Source organism: Falco rusticolus, chromosome 3 (assembly GCF_015220075.1).
Source record: "Falco rusticolus isolate bFalRus1 chromosome 3, bFalRus1.pri, whole genome shotgun sequence".
NCBI lineage: Eukaryota > Metazoa > Chordata > Aves > Falconiformes > Falconidae > Falco > Falco rusticolus.
Window position 1 is genome coordinate 41,707,340 of NC_051189.1, and position 21,404 is coordinate 41,728,743.

Here is a 21,404-nt window from a genome sequence, read left to right on the forward strand (position 1 = left end):
GTATTGAGCGTGTGATGCCCAACTGGCCTGGACATGTGCAGTTATTAAGATTTGTTTGAACAGGAACGTAACAACACTTACTGCTTTTATGCAAGATTTTTGTCCAGCGCACATGGGATTCTCAGGTGTGTCCCAATGCTTCAGAGCATCTATATGCATTGCATAGTGTGGGCACAGACACACACACACACACATTTCAGTCTGAAAAATGCCAGTAAACCCAGTCACATAAATTCAGCAATCTTATCCTGACTCTCTCTTTTCTTTTCCTTCAAATTAAACTAGTCTTACGCTCATGCCCCCCAATTCCAACTCTACATCTCCCAAGTCTCCAGAAGAGACAGCTTCCACCTATTTAGACTGCTAGGAAAAATTCTGCTGTCAACAATACAGCTCAGTTTTTCTGCATTAATACACCAAAATAAACATGGAACTTACCATTCACAGTTTCTTTCTTTGCGATAGACACCTGACCAGAGGAATCCTTCAGAATCATCAGTTCACCTCTCCACTCACAAATGTCAGCAGAGACACAATGCCTTTTTCAAATTGGAGTGTAATGCAATCTTGATGAAGGAGTCTGTGGCACAGCAGCCAGTGTTAACAGCAGTGCTAAGGATGACTTTAACTCCCTGGCAATTTATTGCCAAGATCAAGTACTAGAAGTAAGAGTCAGACACTGCAAAACATGCATATTTCTTTAGATAATAAGTTACATTTTCTTGTATTTGCCCCATGTTTCTCACCCTTCAGTTATACTCTCAGCAACCACAAGCACTAGAAGCTTTAAAAAAAGAAAGTACAGATCCCAGGTAACCATTTCACTGTAGGGACTGGGGGTGGGGGAATACCAAAACAAAACACACATTGGAAATATAGCATTAATCTTTGTCATCCCATCCTCTTCCATTTCCTTGCTATTCTCACTTTCATGCTCAGTGCATTCATATGGTCCATTTCCTCTTAATTTGTTAGGCCATCCTCACTAATTATTCAATTCCCTCTTCTGTTCCTTCCCAGAAGGGACAGGGCTGGGCCTCATGGCATTCTCCTGACCTATGTGGAAATGCACCTTTAAAAGCCAAGATCCCTATAAAGCTAACAAACACACAAGCTGCAGGTATACAAGGTTAAGCAGTTAGTTAGAACTCATGGGCTGGAGATCACTTATGCCCATCTAGCAGCTTGCTACTGGAGAAAAGAGCAGCTGTGCTCCTCTCCTTCCCCTCACCCTCTGGCCAACTACATTTTCTCTCCTTCGTTAATGTCTCGCTCCTCATCAGACCACATGGTGATCCACCAAGCTAAACCAACTCAACACTTTTAACTTCTTTGCAGACTTTCTTTTCTTCTATTTCATCTTCACAAACTGGGTAACTGTAGTATAAGACAACCACCAGTTCTGGAACAAGGGTCAGCAGGAACGGGCAGCCAGCAATGAAGAGGAACAGGAGCTGCAGCAACTGGCTCACAACCTGCAGTTCTGAGTACTAAACCACCAGAGTGTCTGCGGAAAAACAAGCTATGAGAGGAGGAATGATTCAATTAAAAAGGCTGCAAAACAGCTGAAAAACCCAAACTCTCATGATTCCTGCCCCAGAAAACCGCTCCTCCAGAAGCCAACAAATGAGCTTGATAAGCATATTGTTCCAGCCACTATAAAGAAATCTGGTACATGAATAGAGTGATTTTACTCATTGAATATTGCAGGGAGCTGGCAAAATGATGAGAGAGAAAGAATGCTTCATGTAAATACACAAGAAGGTAACAATTTCCACTCACCCTTTGGACAGAAATTTTCTAAGAGGTGGCTAATGTAAAACAGGCTTCTACTCACCATGGGTAAGCAAGTTCACATGCATTCTTTTGTATGGGCATTCCCGTAATTGTAACACATTTCCTTACAGTGCTATGTAAAGTTATGTTCAAAACTGAGGTGTTTCACTGGAAACTCTTATGTTTAATGCAAGTATAATACTTTAATTTTATGTGAATAGGGAAAGAAAACTGCCCAAACCAACAGAAGAGCAAAGCCAGACGGGCATCAATAACTTCAGCCTAACGACTCTGCCTGAACACTTTTGGATGGAACTAAAAATAGGTATTCAATGAATCTGGGTAGCCGAAGGAGAAATGAACACAGTGTGGCATATGGTACCTGACATAAAAGTTAAGGCCATCAAAGACGTGTCTGTTGCAAGCTTTTTAAAAGGCTATTACCCTCTATATTAGAGCAAATATGGATGTTGGGTTGTCTCGGCAAAGACATAGGCATGCATTTTCAGCGCCATGCTCTTTTCCTGTATTCTAGAATTAAACTCATGAATCCTTGCTTCTTCTACCAAACAACTGCTCTTTTCATCACCTTCAGTAATGTCTGAAGCAGCACACTGCCTTAGTCAGGAGGCCAACAGTTTCCTAATAAATCCATTTGAAAATTATTTTGCTTTCAGCTGGGTTTTAACTGTTTCTCATGGTTTCAGGCAGAGAAGCATCTTTTAACTCAGAAGATATCCCTCTCCCATATTTCACAGTTAGGAGAATAAGAAAGCGTGCATCCGTGCAAGGAGGATAATACCGAATACAGTCATTTTTATTTAGATATTACATTATGGCATTTGGGTAGTCTGTTCAAGAGTTGGTGAGCATAAAAAAGCACTTCTTTGAAGTCCAGAGGTAACAAACCATCTCCATTACCCTCACTCATACAAAAGTACATATGCTTTCCAAACAAATAAAATATCACAAGACAAAAAAAAAAAAAACAAAAAAAACCACAACACAAAAAAACCCAACCACCAAACAAATCACTAGGCAAATGAAAATTATAAATTATCACTCTCCACCTCTTAATTTAAATACACAAGGCATAAAATGCAAAGTACCAAGTGGGAAGAAAAGACATTGAACAAAGGGAAAGGGTATTGATTAGACCTTCAAAATTAAAAGGTGAACTGTAAAAGAACATGATATTAAAATGCTCTTAAATATCAGGTTTCTAACGCTATTTTTTAATGCTTCCATTTACATAGTAACACTTTTTAAAGCAGCAAGCACTAATAACAGGTGTCTTTCTAGCTGTGTCTTTTTAGTGAAGGCCAAGATAAAGCATCTAAAAAACCCACTTGCTCCAGGACAGTAAAGCAGCACATCACACATGGCAGAAATGCCAGTTCAGGTACTAGCTGCCCTTTTCCCTCTCAGAAGCTCCAAAACTAGAAGGCTGAGACTTCTGCGAAGTCTGGGGTACAGATAGCATCTAGCCCACTTGGAAAAGCATAAATCAGTAACAGCAAAGAACATGTTAGAAAAAATTAAAGACTAAGTTAAAGCCATTAACTTTTTTAAATTTAATATTTGACATTTATTTTTGTCCTTTGTACCAAAAGACTGAACTAATCAAAAGAAACAAAACAGTTGCAGAGCTTACTTCAAGTTTAATTAACAGCATGCATTAAGTATCACCCAAAACTTGGAAGAGACTTCATAATGTGATAAAACACAAAGAAAAAAAGAGCAGTAGTAATTGGCTTATTTTGATCCAGACTGATTCATTACTACAGGGGTCGCCAGACAAAAATTAAAAATCATCACTGTCCCAGTGCACGTCCTAGAGGAAAGACATTAGACTCATAGTGTTTTATTTTCTTTTATATTAAACAAACATCTGCTAGCTCTAGACCTTAGCATTGAGCAGCCAGGCTTTGCTGGTACATGATGGTAAGAGCAACTCAATTCAGAACTACCTCTCATATTCTCAATTATTTTTTATGGCAAGCTAGTTATGCCTTCTGCTCCCCCTATTAAGAAGCAAAGTAATTGTCATTTTGAGAGTTTAAAAGCATTAAAAGTTAATGTAACAAAAGGAAGTTGTTATGATTCTTCCATTTTTTTATTCCCTATTTTAGATACAATTCTTCAAATTTGATTATTACTATTAGACAAAGGATATAACTTTGATTTTTATTTCTTTGTCTTGTGCCAAGAAGGAATTTTTTTTAAAAAAGCAATTAGGAAAGCCCACATTTCCCTTTCAGACATGTAATATTTTTGCCACTGTGGAAACAAGGTTTATGTGATTATCATCTGTGTCTGACCACACAAATGCATACCTGTACCTGTAATATCTTTCACTTTCTCTTTCCAATATCTTTTTAAACCTTCAACTAATTTCAGAAACATTCCCAGAGGAGTAGACATCACAAAAATGCAAGTTCTTTCAAATGTTGAGAGACTAACTAGTCAGGTAGCAAGACCAAAACACGCGATTTTCTTCATTCAGAAACAATCTATTTTCTTAAACCCAGATTCCACAGGGAAGAATAATAATGAATGCCTCATCTACAAGGCAAATTTCTGACAACTTTTGCATCTTGTTGGTCACCAGAAAATCCAAGCAAAAAGCATAAAGCCATTGCTCATGGAACTGTTTGTTAATGGAAAGAGTCTGTCTATAGTTTAAATTAGGGTTTTTCACTTGTTTTGCCTTAAAGACAACTTTACCAAGGCAACTATCAGTATGCACAGTGAATTCTCTGAAAAGCAAAGGACAGCTCTGCACCATTTTTTCCCATTTGACTTTCATCCCCCGTAAGCAGGTCTTTTACTTTGGTGCACATCAAGGCTACCATTAAGTCCTGCTGTAGCAGACAACAAAAAAATTTAGAACTTACACTGTGGCATTTCTAGATCACTGCTGGTTTCCTTTGAAAAACAGCTAATATTGGTTCCTCTGAAAGAGGGACTACCAGGCTGAAACAATGTCGCTGGGTAATCAGTTAGTACCTAAAATGATTCTTGCAATGTCTAAGTACTGAAAAACCTGGGTCTTCTAAAGGCTCCATCTAGCTGCCTGAAATTAAATGCTTCTCTATGTAAATTCACATCATCCACAATACAGTCCCTTTCATGCTAGCAATAGAATCTAACCAATTAAGCATAATACCAAAATAAAATAAAAGATATGAGCAAGCTCAAAAGAAAACAATGCTCTTTGAGAGCATCCCTATCACTCACATTGCAGATATTGCAGCTTAAAACATAATTTGATACTGTGAAGAATCTTAAAGTGGTAAATGAGACGCTCAAATTCACTGTGTCTACATTTGTATATTTAAGAATTGAGGGCAAACATTCCTTCAGAAGACAGCGCAAACTCAAAAATTCATTCCCCAACATTGCCTAATTCAGTCACAAGGTACACCATAAATACTGTTAGTGACAAAACAGGTGCATTGGGATGTGTTAAATTTTAAGTCAGAAGCATAGGTATTTTATTTAAATTAAATATTGGAAGCCAGTGCATGATATATACCAGTAATGCCATCTCATTTAGGAAAAAAAACCACCGTAAATTAAAAAAAAAAAAAAAAATTAGTTCCGTATTACATTTGCTTCAGGAATTTTGTCTGTTAAAAGAAAACAGCGTAAGTGTGGTAACATGAACACACCCTTTATGTTATTCAAAATAAAAATTATAGTTCTAAACCTACATTACTGCAAGAAAAAATCTTAGGTAACCAGGGGTTTGCTATGCTTAGTTTGGGAAGAGTTATTTTGGCTTTTGATAACTCAAAGAAATTACAACCTTCTAGTTTGAATAACAACAATGTACCTGCCGGATGATTTTTAGCTGCAGTTCTATAAATAAGAACATTGCAAAACACTATATTTATCTCAGAGCTCTTGAAGATTTATTGCAGTCTGTTCTTCAGAGTGCTGATCCAGCTTTCAAATTCACAGAAACTGTCAGGTTGCCCAAATGAGAACACAACTAGATGCTGAAAAAATAGTCATACAGAAGTCTAGATGTATGAATACTCACAAGCAGCAGGATTATTCACTGAAATTATTAGCACACAAAAAGAATTTGTTGGATTGGATGCTTGAACGCAAAGTGGGTCAATACTTCACTCAGACAGAAATGAGTGGGTGCTCATTCTGAATACTCTGTCCCAGCCAATTTTAGGCACGCACCTCCTGTTCACATTTTAGAAAGATTGAAAAAAAACAACAGTGAAGCTTCATCACAGAAATAATTCATTAGAGTTCTTGTTGCATTCCAAGTTAAATGTAAAAAAAAAAAAACCAACTAAAAAAACCCCAGGTAGTGCTATGCTACATGTTACCACAAAAATCCCAGAAGAGAGGTGTTTCTAAAGGGCATTTCTCAAATCTAAACTAGGTGTCTACCCACAGTATTTTCAGGTGCTAATAATCTCTTACAGAGATATCTCCACTTTCAAAAGCAAAAGAAAAAAAAAATAAAACCACAAAGACACAAAACCTACACAGAACGAGATAAGCCAGCTCATTAAACCTGATGGAATTTAAAGGGTTAATTTAAGGCCTTACCTTCAGCACTAACAACATCTGCATATCCTGGGGCATTTAGAAGTTGACCTATAGGTTCACAGGAATTTTACCTGCAAAAACCTTAGGGACCTGTAAGATGAAATGGCAAAGAAGTAACAGTATTGAAAAAGCACGATTTGAGGACCTACATTCAAGGGGGAAATGAGGCTAAAGTATCAAAATTGTTTTGCAATCTGGCTTAAATCTCAAAATTGACACAATCTCAGATGAACACACTAATTCCCACCCACCTTCCTTCCCACTTCTAAGATATAAATAAGAACTTAACTGGTAAAAATGTTTGGAATCAAGTGAATCTGCATGTTACCATTCATAGCTTAGTGGATAGGACTTCCTACTATCCATTAACAGGTATTGGTAGTCAGTAGAAGACTGATGCCTGCTGAGTCAGCCTAAACTCATTAATTCTTTCTCCAGAAGGTTACTCCTACTTTTCTTTACAGAGATGGAAACAACTTTTTAACCAAGGGAGGGCCCTGCAGTCTTCCTGGATCTTACATGTCAGCACTTCTCTTGAACACTTCTCTTTTAGACAAATTAGAAAGACAATTCACCTATCAAACACCAGAAAACTTCAGCAAAGAAAACTGAACTCGTATGCATATGCAGCACATGCTAAAGGTAAAAATAAAAAAAAAAAAAAAAAAACCCCAAAAAACCCCCACCCAAAAAACATACACACAAAAAAACCCCAAAAAACAACCACGAAGAAAAGAAAGATGAAGTCCAAAAGACCAGATGTTTTTAAGTAGATACTGCTGGTTAATGAAGTATGAAAGGCCCTAACCACTGTACAAGGTGTCCACAAATCCACGACAGAACAAAGAAAAGAGACACTACCATGATAACTGCAAGCAACTGAACAGAGTGACCAACTAGTAACTAACAGCATCTTCTGCTCATGACTGTAATGCAGGGGAATTGTACTTCATCATCAGGAAACCAACAACTGTCCCAGCCATCAGGTAACTATGCCTGTGTCATTGTCTAAGAGCTGCGGTGTAAAATCCTCCTGATCACTGATCATTCATTGTGTACACAATATAATATGTTTATGCACCACCATCCTTGCCTTCATCTCAGAAAGCCTGCATGTCCTCTCTCAGCTTTCTTCTTTCTTGTCACTGCCCTCAATTACCCAATATTACTTTATGCACTCCCTAAAATGTTGGCTTGAAGCATATATTGAGCAATTACAATCACAACCTGCTCAGCAAGTAACACTGCAGAAAACTGAATCCAAGTCCGCTCTGTTCTGACTTGGTATCAGAAGATTAGTACTCACTGCAAAAAAAGATGGCTGTCATCCATGACAAGCAGTGATTAATTAGCATCCAAACCAAAAGCGGTATAAGAAAATGCTAGCTGTTCCTCAATGAAAGAGGAAGCACAGGTATCTCCATGTGTCAAGACTTTCAGAGAGATAAAAACCTGATCTGTTAGTGAATATATCTGATAGTGAACACACAGTATTCTTGACACACCACAATGCATATATAACAGGAATACCAGTATAGAGCATAAGCTTCGCCCAATGCATAGTCTTTGATCAACTCCCATCAACTTCAAATACATACCCTCCCCTTACTAAGGGCTACAAGATCAAGCTCAGGTTGTAGATCTTCAAAAACTGTTGAGAGCAAAAAATACATCACCAAAATTAACTATACAAGTAGATTTTAAATGGCTAATCAGGAAGTGGAGGAAACAAGAATGACAATCCACTTCCTCCCAGTGTTATGGATCAAAATTACATTAAGCAGCTACATGAATGTTACAGCCCTGTATCTTAAATCCACTCCGTAGTATTCAGGTCTAAGTGGATTTCACATAAAAATCTCTTCCTGGTACACAGGAGTCCACTAACAACCTGTAGACAGCTTACAAGGTTATGCAAAGAGCTTTCCACAGATCGTTTCTACCACAAAATTCCTACATTATAGTGATTAGCGAAATACGTAATGATATATGAAACGCTGTAACAAATACAACTTCTTCATTTTTTCCTCCACTATTGACAACTAAAGCATCCCACTATTTAAACTGAGATGAGCATCTTACACTACTGAGAAACTAGGTTAAAACACAGTGACTCAGAACAGTGATGTCAAGTAATTTGTTTGAATTTTAATGTGTAAAACAATGGGTTAAGAAAATTTAGCAGAAAATGACATCTGTCAAGGACCTAACTCCTCAACAACCCCAAGGCACTTAATTCCCACTAAGATACACAGGAGTCAGTTACATATACAGCCCTAGCAACTGTGCTGATTGAATAGCCTTTTATTCAGAAATTGACCCACACAAATATTTCAGTTTCTCTGAATTCTAGAACTAGAAAAATCACCTGCTGTTCCCTAGTACCCAGTTGCTGTTCTATCAAATGGGGCTTCATTTATTACGGAATAAAAATATCTAACAACCCTGACACTGAGCCAACATAATCTGTCAGAACAGCATCAGCCCATGCAAAATATAAAAACTGACCTATAGCAAACAGTTTTACCACAAAAATTGAACCTTTCTCATGATGGTTGGCAAATGCTACCCAAAACATACAGTGAAAACAAAGCATCCACCACACCTGAATCGAAGAGATTCCTTACGTAGTAAGCTTGACTGAGAACAAGTTAAACACTGGAAAAGGCAGGCTTGTGTCTTGGGGTAATACTGCCAGAAGTGTAATGTATGTGCATTTAGATATAAAAACTGCATGAGAAACAGGATGGTAAAATGGTAATAATCACAACTGCTCTAGTGCCCTCTTAAATTCTAAGTATTCATAGCTTCTGCACAGAAATAGTAAGATAACTGTATCCGTGCATCTACAAATCCAAGTGCCTCTTTGGAAGACCAGGGAAAATCTACAGCAAAAATACGGTTCCCAAGCGTTGCGACTGCAGATAAAAATTTCAGAAAACATCATCGACACAGACTTTTCGCAGGACGGATTTCTTCCCGAGCGCCCGGTCCAGAGGGCGGGTTTCCCGGTGGGGAGGCACCCCCTCTCGCTCCCCGCTGGCCGGGCACGGAGGGACAGCGCCTCGGGTCTCGCCCCCACCCCTCGCGGTTCGCTGCTCAGCGCTGCCGCCCTGGAGGCCGGGGGGGGCTGGGAGCGCCGCCCCCGCCTCACGGCGCGCACAGGGTGAGCCGGGCCGCGGCTCCCCGCGGCCCGACGGCAGGGGCCGGGCCGCCGTCCCACCGCCGTGCGGCTCCGCGGCCGCTGAGGGGAGGCGAGGCGGGGCGGGGCGGACCGCGCCGCGGGGGCGCCTGGCGCTCCCGGGGCGGAGGGTGGCAGGGCGAGGGGCACCACCATCGCGACCCGCGCGGGCGCGTGTGAAGCGGGGGGCGGCGCGTCCGTGGCGGGGCGCAGCAGCGGGGCGCGCCCGCGGGACAGCCGGGGAGAGGGGCTGCGCCGAGCCCCGGCACTCGGGGGGGCACACGCCCGCTGCGGGCGCGGCAGGGCAGGGGGTGCCGGCGCTGCCCTCCCCTCCCCGGCCGGGCAGAGGCCGAAGCGGCGCCTCAAACTCGTCCTCGCCCCTGCGATCACCTGTGCGGCGTGGGGAGCCGCAGCCATCGCGGGGGCACCCCTACCCCCACCCCCACTCGCCGCGGAGGAGCCGGGCGGCGAGAGCGCACCTTACCTCGAAGAGGGGACCGATCTTATTCTTCTCCAGGTAGGCTTGGATCCTGGTCTGCTGGTGAGACGCCATGAAGAGCTCCGGAGGCGGGGGCTGGAGCTCCTCTCCCCCGGCGGCGGCTGCAGTCCCTCCGGCTGCTCGCGGCGCACTCCCCCGCCGCCCACGGGCTGCCACAGCGGGAGCGGGGGAAAGCGCTGCGAAGGGGCGGCAGCCCGAAGTCCCGGGGACGGAGCTAACTCAGGTAACCGGGGGGGGGGTGGGGGGGTGGGTAAAGCCGGGTGCCAGTCGCCCGCTGAACTGGGCGCGGGGCGGCGGCGGGCTGCCTGCCCTCGGGGAGCAGCCGGAGCGGAGCACGGCGCAGGGCGCACAGCTGCAAAGGCGGCCCCCGGGCCCCGCCGCTCCGCGCGCCCTGCCCGCCTGCCCGCCGGTGCGCGCGCGCCAGGCAGCGCCTTGGTTACGGGAGCAGCCGCGGCTCGAGCTGCCGCCCTCACGACAGCGCCGCTCCCGAAGCCAATGGCCCGGGGCTCCCGGCAGCGCCGCGGCCGGCGGCGCCCGGGCTCCGGCGCACGAGAGGCGGGAGCGCGGGAAGGGGGAGGAGAGCGGGTGGGAGGCGGGGGCTGCGCTGCCTCCTTCCCCCTGCCGCCGCTCCCCTGCCCTCCCGCGGGTGGGCTTCTCCCCCGGCGGAGCCCGGCTCCCGCTCCCCGGAGGCGCCGCCTGCGCGGTCCCGGGCTGGGAGCCCCTCGGGCGGGGCGAGCGCCGCGGCCCGCGGGCGTGAGGGGCCTGGCCGGCCCTCGGAAACTTCGGCAGGTGGAGGGTCGCGGGGGAGTGAAACGAGTCGCTCGGCCAGCGTGCAGTGGGGGTGCAGGGTCTACGGCCAGCGCTTTTCCTTAATTATTGTTTTAAATTATTTTACAATCTTAAAATGCTACCTTTCTTATGATGCAGCTAAAATTCCCAATTGGCGACCCCGAGCATCTTGGCATGGTAATTTGAGTAGCCACGTATGTGCATCCTGGTCGCAGGTTGTGTTGAGTTCCCTCAAGCAGCCAAGGGCTCCCCTCCAAAAGCCAGCTGAGAAATGAGAAATTTCCAGTTGGCTTTAGGGAGTAGCAAGTTAACTGCCGCATCAAAGAAGTGGTATTTATTCTTTCTCCACTTCAAGTAATTAGTTGCCTGCCTTTTCTGGAAGCAGGGTCACAGCCAGCTTTTCCTTCTCTCTCTTTAGAGAAAAACAAACAAAAACATGCTTCTTGGGATTTGATGTTTCTTTTCTTCTGCAACAATTGATTCTGCTGTACCAGCATTCACCTGTTAAAAAAAAAACAACAAACAAACAGTGAAAAAGACATCTCTTATTTTTTTCACAAGAATGTTTTAAAAGCACAAAACAGCATTGAAGAATATCAGGAACACTCAGCACATCTGCTGAATCAGGCTGCCTGCTCCCAATCAAGCAGTGTTCTGCAAGTGCAAGAGTACAAGCTGCTCCTGATTCAGAAACCCTTAAAGAAAAGGATTCATTTTATCAGGAGTCAAAAGATCGGGAGTTCTGCTCACATGGCCATTGGCTGTTGTGTGACTTCAAAGTCCTCCTTACTGACCTAAAACTCATGCCTATACTTAGGAGGAGGTTGGGTGTAAGTGTATGATAAAGGGAGTTTGCAGCACACCCTATAGCATAAGCAGTGGCTTGTAGAATTCTTTAATGGATTGCTGAAACATGCTCAGTTTCGCTGCACATCCCAGTCTTGGTGTGGCAGAGTTTTTATTTTCTGTAGTAGCCACTAAAAAAAACCCCAGCTTTTTCCTTACTCTGATTCTGAGTGTGTTGGTAGTCTTCTAAAATTCATGTCAGCTCAGAGTGTTAGCATATTATCTCCAGCAAAGTACATCTGCTTTGCCCGGTACCACTTAATATGGTGCTAAGCTAGTTTAATCAGCCTAATTAGGATCATGAAATCATAAGGGTAATTGCCAGTGATGCAGGTTCTCCACAGTGGCTGTAACGATTCCCATCAAATGAGGATGTTTGTAAATTGCATAAATCTTACCAGAACCCGGATTGCTCCAAAAGGTGAAAGTCTTTAGCTTTGCTAAATGGTGCTTCCCTCCCATGATCCAAAAATGATAACACGTTTCTATAGCCCTACGCAGCCTGACCTTTGAAAGCAGCAGTACTTCCAGGCCTGCTGGGACCTGACCACACCAGAACTATCACTGCTGTCTGTACCAATAAGAGGACCGAAGAAAACAAGACTTTCAGCCATACAAATAGAAAAGAACCTATTCAAGGAGGCTTTAAAGCAGGGGTCCTCATACTACAGCCCGTGGGCTGGATACACCCCCCCAGGGTCCTCAGTCCAGCCCCCGGTATTTACAGAAACACACATACACACACGCCGGGGGCTGGGGGGGGGAAACCAAGCAGCCGCAGATGACTGCCTGCCGCTGCATCCGCGCGCCGGTCCCCTGGTTAAAAAGTTTGAGGACCCCTGTTTTAAAGATAGCATAACTGTCTATAATTGCATATTGTACAATTAGTTAAATCCTAAGATCTCACTGTGAAAACCTCAGAGTTTTGGGGTTTGGTTGCAGGGTGGTGTTTTTTCTCCCACAGAATCACAGCGTGATTGAGATTGGAAGGGACTGGACCCACACCCTTGCTACGGCAGGGTCACCTTGAGCTGGTTACCCAGCACTACTTCCAGATGTCTTCTGAGTATCTCTAAGGATGCAGGATCTTGCTGGTATCTGTTGTCTTTCTTGCTCCTATTTCCCTAGACCAGGGGTCCTCAAACTTTTTAACCAGGGGACCGGCGCGCAGATGCAGTGGCAAGTGGCAGGCAGTCATCTGCGGCTGCTTGGTTCCCCCCCCCAACCCCGGCGGGGGGGGGGACAGGGGGGGTCTGTAAATACCGGGGGCCGGATTGAGGACCCTGGGGGGCCGTATCTGGCCCGCGGGCCGTAGTTTGAGGACCCCTGCACTAGACCTTCTTTTCCGTCTCTTAATTCTCACCCAGACATATAACCTAGACTTTCCAGTTGGCTTGGGAGCCACACTAGCAGTCCTACTGTGGCTGGGAAAGCTTCCAACGCCAAATGCAGAATTAGCTTTCTAAACAGACACATCTTGTAATCCCACAGCTCCCATAATACTTAACTGACAGGTTATCCCTTGATATGGATTAGGCACTTTAGGGAGACATGAATGCAGACAGTTCCTGACTAAGAGCTTCATGTTACTATTTCCTAGTTGAAGGTCTCCAGCAGCTCCCTGACAGAGAGCTTGCTCTCAGTGCTGAAGTGTGGGAGTGCAGGTGTCTCCTGCAGAGAGCATAGGCTCAGTGACATGGTAAAGTAGGAACAGGAACTTCACTGTTAGCACTTTTTCCTCTTTTTTGTCCAAGAAGGCATAAAAACAAGCCACACTAAGATAGCAATCAAGAAATCATGTGATTTGCAAATAAGCACAGAGAGCTGGGTGTGTCCTTTCTGTCCTCTCAAGATGTTAGGGGAAAAACATTTTTTTTAAATTTATTAAGATTTTTAAGTTCGTTTTTAAAATTGGTATTAATACAGGTCTCTTAAAATGAACTTTCATTTTAATACCAAAGCATCAGAGATATTTTAAAAAATCTCTTGGATTAAAATAACAGTATATAGCATATACATCTGTGTAACACTCAGGACTGAACAAGAACAGAAATGACTGCAAGAATTTGTGCACAGGCATCAAAAAATGAAAGGTGTCCCAGTTTCAAAATATTATGCGCCATACAAAGTAAAAAATGTAAGATTCAAAAAAAAAAAAAGACAGGGAGGGGGACGAAAGAACAGAGCTAACTGTAAGATGCTTGTGACCACACTGTATTATTCAGTTCTTATCCTGTGTCCACAATTCTAGATACCTGAGCTCCGTGCTTCTTGCCATCGTATGTTAGCGGTTTTCTCCTCCTTCACTCTTCTCACCAAGAGAAGAGCGCGCATGTTTTGGTAGGTTGTTTCTGGTTTGACTTAGTTCAAGGACTTCACTGGAGTAGGGGCCTATTAAGTAATTCCATAGGATTCTACATCATTTCAGTTCTGTCACCCATTTTTCAGGAATAAGGTTGCTGCAGCTCTAACGCTGAGCACCGAATTTTCAGTTATGGGCACCTGCAGTACCCATTCATCATTGCTGGAGTTAAGTTACCCAGGCTTCACATGCAAAGAAGGTGTTCTTCAGGAGTCAGAGCTGCCACTGCCTAGCAGAAAAGGAAACTGATGACTTGGCAGGCTGTAAAGGTACTCTGTGGGTCACAAGTATCCAGTGCCAAGTCAACAGTTTTTTCCCTGCTGGCCAGAATTTGATCCATATGCTCTGTAGGAAGTTTGTTTTTTGTGATGGCATCTGGAGTGCAAAAGAGACATTCATATCTAAGAGAAATCTATTGTGGCAATATATGAATTTATTACAGATCTGTACATGGCTTTCTAGCTTCCATTAAGTGCTTTATGTTTCAGCTATCAAAAATCATCATCAAATCCTCAATAACCCTTTCAAAAAACAATTAGGGGAAAAAGAGAACAACTAGCAGGCATGTTAAGAGGTGGTATTCATCAAAACCTGGCAATATTTTCTTTATAAAGCTTTCAATTTTGTCACTATTTCCTTTAATGTAATAACTTTATAACAAAGAATTCCCCTGCCATTACTGTGGTTGTTTCTATTGAGTTTGATAGTCTATGCAAAGTCATCATTACTTGAAGAGGTAAGAGAGCCATTACTCAACAGCTGACTAAACGCTATTCTTGGAGTATGCTTGTACTTTTAAAAAAATGCAACTGAGCTTACCTTCAGGGCAATAAAATCCCTGAGTTCCTGCACTTTATAAATGAGGTATTATTTTTTATTGCTAAAGCATAGCCTTGGAACTTTACAAACCCCTGTTTTAAAATTTTCTAAAACGGCATACAGACACACACACACACAGGCTGAACATTGCAGTGCTTCAAGCTGTTTAAAATAATGGAGGTCTAGCAGTTCCTGACCTAGAAATCTGCCATCTAGCTTTTTATTTAGTATTCCGCTAAAAATGGATCTGCTCAGATAGTATGTTGCCAAAAGAAATTGAAGCTTCTTGGTACATTGTACTGAAATACCCAATTTACCTTTTATCCCACATCAAGTTAACAGACAGAACTGGGAATGACATCACTGGAGAGCTCGTGCTAATGATTTGGCGTACTTAATTTTGTTTGGTGGGAGTTTTTATACTTACTCAGTAAAGGATAGTATCCCTACAAGCATCAGCTTGAGCTTAGACAACCCTGAATTCCTTCCTATGGTGTTCTATTCGCACCAAGGTAAGAGCCATACAACTTCAAAATCTGGGCTAGCCTCAGACTTGTTGTATGAGCAAAGATTCCTTCGCATCATCATTCTCGAGAATTTAGCCTAAGTGTTGGATATTTTGTCCTTTATAATTATGATCTTGGTCACAAACACTCAGCCTCTGTGGTAAAACATTTCCTGTTCCCTGCAGGGCAGGAGCTCTTGGGAACTTAAAAGCTTGCATTATCCTCAGGCTCTTCGTAAGGACAAGAACAGATCGGTAGAAAATCCAAGCTTCCTAAACCCACACTGTGCTCAAGGAGGACGCGTGACTACTTTGATTCCTGTTATGCTCAGATGTATTGTGTAATTTGTTTTCATTCATCATGTTCACTTTCCTGCTTCCAATAGTTCGTTAAGGAACGCTCTTCTCTCATCCTATTCAGAGAAAAATCCATCTAAACTTGAAAACTTTAGTAAATATCCTATTATCCATCCAACCATTATTAGAAATCACAACTCTTTAAAGACTTTATTGCAGCTTATATCCACTTTTAGCACGTTTATAGTTGTTTTCTTTCTGTTTGGCTACGCATGAATGTAGCATGTAGGTAAAAGGGAAAGCAGCAATACTTAAGAGCACCCTGTTAATAGAGCAGAAGCTGACTGTATATATTAAATACGTTTCAAGGACAAACCCGCTCTGAGATTTCACAGTTTTAAGTGCAGTACAGAAGACTGCGGACAGGCATTATTAGGAAGCCAGCTAAGGCTGCAGCGCAGCCTGCTAAGCAGAGCTCTTGGTACCCGCTGAAAGAGGGATAGCCCAGATTCACATTCAGCTACACTAATACCCAGAGACTCAAAGAAGACTTAAAACACCAACTGACCGTGACGTTCTTCTGCCTTTCTGAGGGATACAAATATTAATGTAATTATGTGGTGGTGGCTAAGAGCATAAAAGCACAAGCCTTCAAACCCTGTGCCTTTCCCCTCCCTCTGGAGCACTGCCAGACCAAGCGCGTTTGTCCCTGCGCCGCTGGCACCCCGGCGGCGGGGGTGGCAGCCGGACGGGACCGAGCCCTTGTACCGCTGTCCCCAGAGGCTGGGCGAGCTCTAGGCTGTGACGAGTAACTCATGTTATGCAGGGCAGCCACTAGGGGGGAATAAAGAGCCACGCTGCCGACGTGCTGCGCTCTGAGCTGCGGGAAGGTCTGGGACGTGGCCGGGACAAGTGCTGCAGCTGACCCAGCCGGCGGCCCGGCACCGCGCTGCAGCCCCGGGGCGTCCGTAGTGCGTATTGCGCTCCGACCGCAGGGCTTACCCAAGGGTCGATAAACCTGCGGTACGTTTGTATACTTGCTGCTTCGTTACTATAAACGTTTGGACTGCTAACTGTAGCCCGATTACTTGCAGTGGTGAAGTTATGTAGGCTCTGAACTACCAGGCATTTCAGCATGTGTTTTTTAGCTGAAAACATACATGTAAGTTAGGCTGCCAGGTGCTTAAAGGTAAACATATTTAAAGTGTATTGATAGACGATGCCATTCCCAAAGGGGAGAGTGGGAAGGGGGGCCGGCCAGCAGAGGAGGTGGGTTACAGCTAACTACTCTAGGAGGGCTGTTAAACCTTGGCTGCCTGCAAGACCCTCCTTCGGGAAGCTGCTGAAAGCAAGTAACCTTGCTAAAGCTGCTGAAGAGTGAATCGGTGCAAAAGCCAATCTGGAGAGAGGAAGTTTAGGACAATGTTTTTCAGATGCTCTAGATAGCTTTTGTGTATGTAACTCCAACTCCTCTCCTCTTAACACAAGTTAACACTCCTGACTCATCAGGAAGCCCCAAAATGCACTTTCCAGCTTGCTTATTACCACAACACACCTAAGAATGAACAGGATTATGCTCAATGAGCATACCAGTAATACCAGCTTCCAACATCTATAAATAAATAAATAAATAAGGGTCTAAGCCAAAATCATCAAGAAAGACCCTAAAATAGATTTTAAAAGTTTAGATTTCACAGTTTCAAGGCCTCTGCCCCCCCCTCCTCCTCTGCCCCCTCCTTTGACACAAAGCTCTGAGCTCCAGTAACTTTTTTTATAGCGAAAGCAAAGATTCTGTTGTAGCCATTTGATTGCAGGACCTGAAGGCAGAAAAAGATCAACATGAAAGGAGTAATGGCAAAAAAATATATGAGTTGGCAACACCAATGTATCTCCTTTTCCAGGCTTAATGGAGCTGGCTTTGAAGACAATACCCAGGGATAAGAACTTAAAATTTGAAAATTGACTAATCTAAAGATTGCTATCCTCACATAAAATTCCAGGCAAAGAGGTGTGCGTCGCCTTTTAGTGAGAGGGAGGCTACCAATGATCCCACTTCATTCCCTTTAGTAGGAAGCTTAGCAACTATTCAGTAATAGTATCTCCTTAGGTGATTACTGCTTATACTTGGAGGGACAGGGTATTAGAGGAAGTCCTTGAAATATTAATGCCAATGCCTTTTACAGTCCTTGAAGAGGAGGACGAGGACCTTGGACTGAATGTGCCATTGAATGCTTGCCCTTGGCAGTGTTTCTGCCGTCACACACACATCTGATTCTTTCTAAAGGGGAAAAATTCTTGGCTTGGGATCCATCCCCTTGGGTTTGTGTCTCATGGAAAACACTGGACACAAGGTTATTTTATCATGGCTGATTTGCTTAATTGGAAAGAGAGATTGATATTTCTGCTATGAATGTAACGCATTTAACCTTTCTGCATCTGTCTGCTTTCATAAAGTTTCAACTGCTTTTCCTAAAGCAGCATGTGCACAGATCTTCGTAGGTTGCTGCCTTGATAATGAGTTACATTTTCGACCTGATACACCAAATCCTAGCCATAGTGTCTTCCACTAGCAATTATGAACTTGAAGCACTTAAAATCATACGCATTACAATAAGAACATACATCAGACAATTATCAAAAAGTTAATTGAATTTGTCTCCTGACTCAAAAGAGAGGGAAAAGCTTGGCTTGTTACTAGTAACATGACGTCCCTAATAATATTTTAAAATGTATTTTTAATCTAAGATTAATTTTCAAGCACTTGATAAAGCAATTTACATTTCATAAGCTTCATTGTCCTAACCAATTTTGAAATAAAGGATTATCTACTGTAGCAAAATGGAAAGGCTCATTTGGAGACTAGGCTACCTCTGTGTCTGAGCATTTTTATGAAAAGATATAGACGGTTATTTTGCTGGAAACTTTTTTCATGCAAATTGAGGATTGTATTGCCTATTTTACAGAAATATTTTAGGTTCAGTCTTCTTCTTCTCAGGAAATACAAATTCTGAACTCTACATATAAAAAATAATATGCAGGTTGATCCCAGCTTCCCCTGGAAAGAACAAAGCCTGCAAATATAGGCTACGTATATTATAGAGAAACTAATTCAGTGCTTATAAGCAATACTGCAATTAATTTTAATGTTTTGGTAATCATTTAATCATTATCTGACTTGCTTTAAATCTTACTGGTGTGTTTACATGAATTGGACTGCAGTTCTATTCCAGTTGTATTTGTGGACTGAGTCTTGGGATATTTTGTTCTGTGGCAAATACTCATGCCAACTGACCCATGTAGAATTATAGTGTATTTTTCATACTGCACTATAGAAATTCAGCATAGTGGCTTTCTTTACAACAAGAACTACTTTCTAATTGTTAGGTAAGCATTAATAAATTATTTAAAAGACTAATTTGTGGACTTCAGTACCTTATCAAAGATAAGCATAAGAATTTTTTAATAATTTGTCTGACTTTTAAGGCTTTTTGGCAAATGCTGTAGGAGAGGGATTTTTAAAAAGAAATAGGGAATACTCACAATTGTGAATTTACATAAGGACTTTTTGATGATGTCTAAATGATGGAACAGAAGCTGAAAAAGTGTGGAGAGAAGCACAAGGACTAAGTGATTGGAAAACCATTAAGGGAGGAAACTGTGTGAGTATCTGTATAACTAAAATAGTGGGAGTGAGCAAAGTACTAGAATCATGCAGTGTATGATATTAATTCTCTGGAGAATGCATGAAGTATTGTAGACCATGTGTAATGGTTCATTAGAAAATTATATATATATCAAGCTTAATATACTATGCTATGATGGCAGTTTTGTCAAAATTACAAAGTAAACAACACATTTGTCTACTTGTACATAAGAGGAAAAATTTCCAAGAGGTTTGGAATCACATTTGCAAGACAGAGCCTATGCCTCTAAATTTAGTGGGATCAGTATCAGGTCCACAGTAAGGATAAAGGGTAAAAAGAACAGAAAGCCTGAAGCTTTGAAAGGAATTTTAAAAGGTTGTGTTTCAGAAAACAGAAATACATGGATCTGCCAGATGCGTTGGTGCAGCCTTTTTTTTTAAGTAGCCAAAAAAAAAAAAATCAAGAAAAAAATGCATGAATGAGCAGTCTGTTTAAAACAGAGAAAATGTAAGAAAGTTAACAGGATTGTGGGTATCGCCAACAGATTGTGAGCATGTATGCACGTTGCTATTACTGAGCTTTAGATAAAGTACACTGGTATTTGGAACATTTTGAAACGTTTGGAGAAACAGCTCAGATAGTTATTGGAGATTAAACTGATAGTGAACATTTTCTGAAATAATTAATCCACAAGCCCATTCAGGAATGCAGTACCCCTCTTACTCAAATGTTTTTCTCAGTTCTTTTCCCCCTGTTCACTTCCTGTTTATCATTTATGATTGCTATGAAGAGGTGTTCAGAATAGATGAGTACAAGATCTGTCAAAGTAGATAAGCACATTATCTACTTCTTTATTAGTAAGGATGCTCTGCCAATTCAATATGAGTGGGGGGAGGGGGGGAAGAAACAAAGATGACTGGATTTTGGTCTCTGGTACCTAGGCACATCACACAGAACAATCCAGATTTTCACTGACAATGCATTTTCCTACCATAAAATCAGCATCTCTTTTCTTACTTTGTACAGAGTTTTCTCTGCCTAGGCTATAAAAGCTGCTTAGGTATCCTACTTTCCCTTCTACCCCTTTCTTTGGCATAGATGAAGCTTTCCAGCCACTGAAAAAATTCTTTATCCCAGGATCTACTCTTATTACTCTCATCTCAGATGCTAACATGGATTCCAACAATAGGAATCTTAGTTTTTCTTTAGGCTTTGTTTTGCCCTTCTCATCTGCCGAAGCTGAAACATTTGTAATAAAGATAGTTCTGTTTAAGGCTGCAGACCTGATGTTTCAGTTAAATTACAAAGAATGTAACCAGCTTCAGTTGTTTCAATGACATTAATAAATAGTACCTCAGGAGACCTTCTGTCTCCACCAACGGTAAAGTCTTGCTTCAAGAAATCACCCTTTTAGCCTTTCTATTCAGGGTTCTTAGGACAGAAAAATAATTGTAGTTACCCAATACCAGCTCTATAGAAATAATTACTTTATTGCAGATGTCCTCCTCCATCGTGAAGTTCCATTCACATCTGCACTGAGATTGAAGTTGCACTGATTTTCAAAATTCTTCAATCCTCTTCTCCCCCACCATTCTTGACAAGAGTTTTTCAGTCTCGGTCACCGCTCTTTTGCCCTGTTTGTGTCCTCTCTTACTTGATCCGTAGTCTACAACAATGAAAATCTATATTCTGCCTCATTTATTGGAATATTCGTATTTTGAATATTTCTCAAAATCATTTATTTGCTAGCATTACAACAACATATTTAGTTCTTTTTAGTTTAGAAATGACTGCCTGGTTCTTTCATTATGCATGACAGTAATGATACTATGTACAAATATATTTCCTTTATACAGTTATGACTGGCTGGTCCAAATGGTTGACATATTTTTTATGGCATTACTTTTTAACAGAAATTCACATAGGATATACACCGGTATGAGCATGCTGGTTTTGGCAGGGATAGAATTAGTTTTCTTCGTAGTAGCTAGTATGGGCTGAAAGTATCAGGGGAGACTTGAGGTTAACACCCAGGATTGGGGTTGGGGATACAGAGGTTCCAAAGCCCACTATAGTCCAACTGAAAAAGAGACACAGGCAGCATGTGA

The 21,404-nt window shown here is 42.3% G+C and overlaps 1 protein-coding gene across 1 annotated transcript in view; it reads right to left on the reverse strand.

Moving 5' to 3' along the window:
* Positions 1–10,572, reverse strand: part of C3H8orf34 (chromosome 3 C8orf34 homolog) — a 166,933-nt gene extending 156,361 nt beyond the window's left edge. The window contains exon 1 of the mRNA XM_037382037.1: positions 10,020–10,572. Within this exon, the coding sequence (XP_037237934.1) occupies positions 10,020–10,088 (69 nt within the window). The 5' untranslated portion in view covers positions 10,089–10,572. The remainder of the gene's footprint in view (positions 1–10,019) is intronic.
* Positions 10,573–21,404: the final 10,832 nt, after the last annotated feature.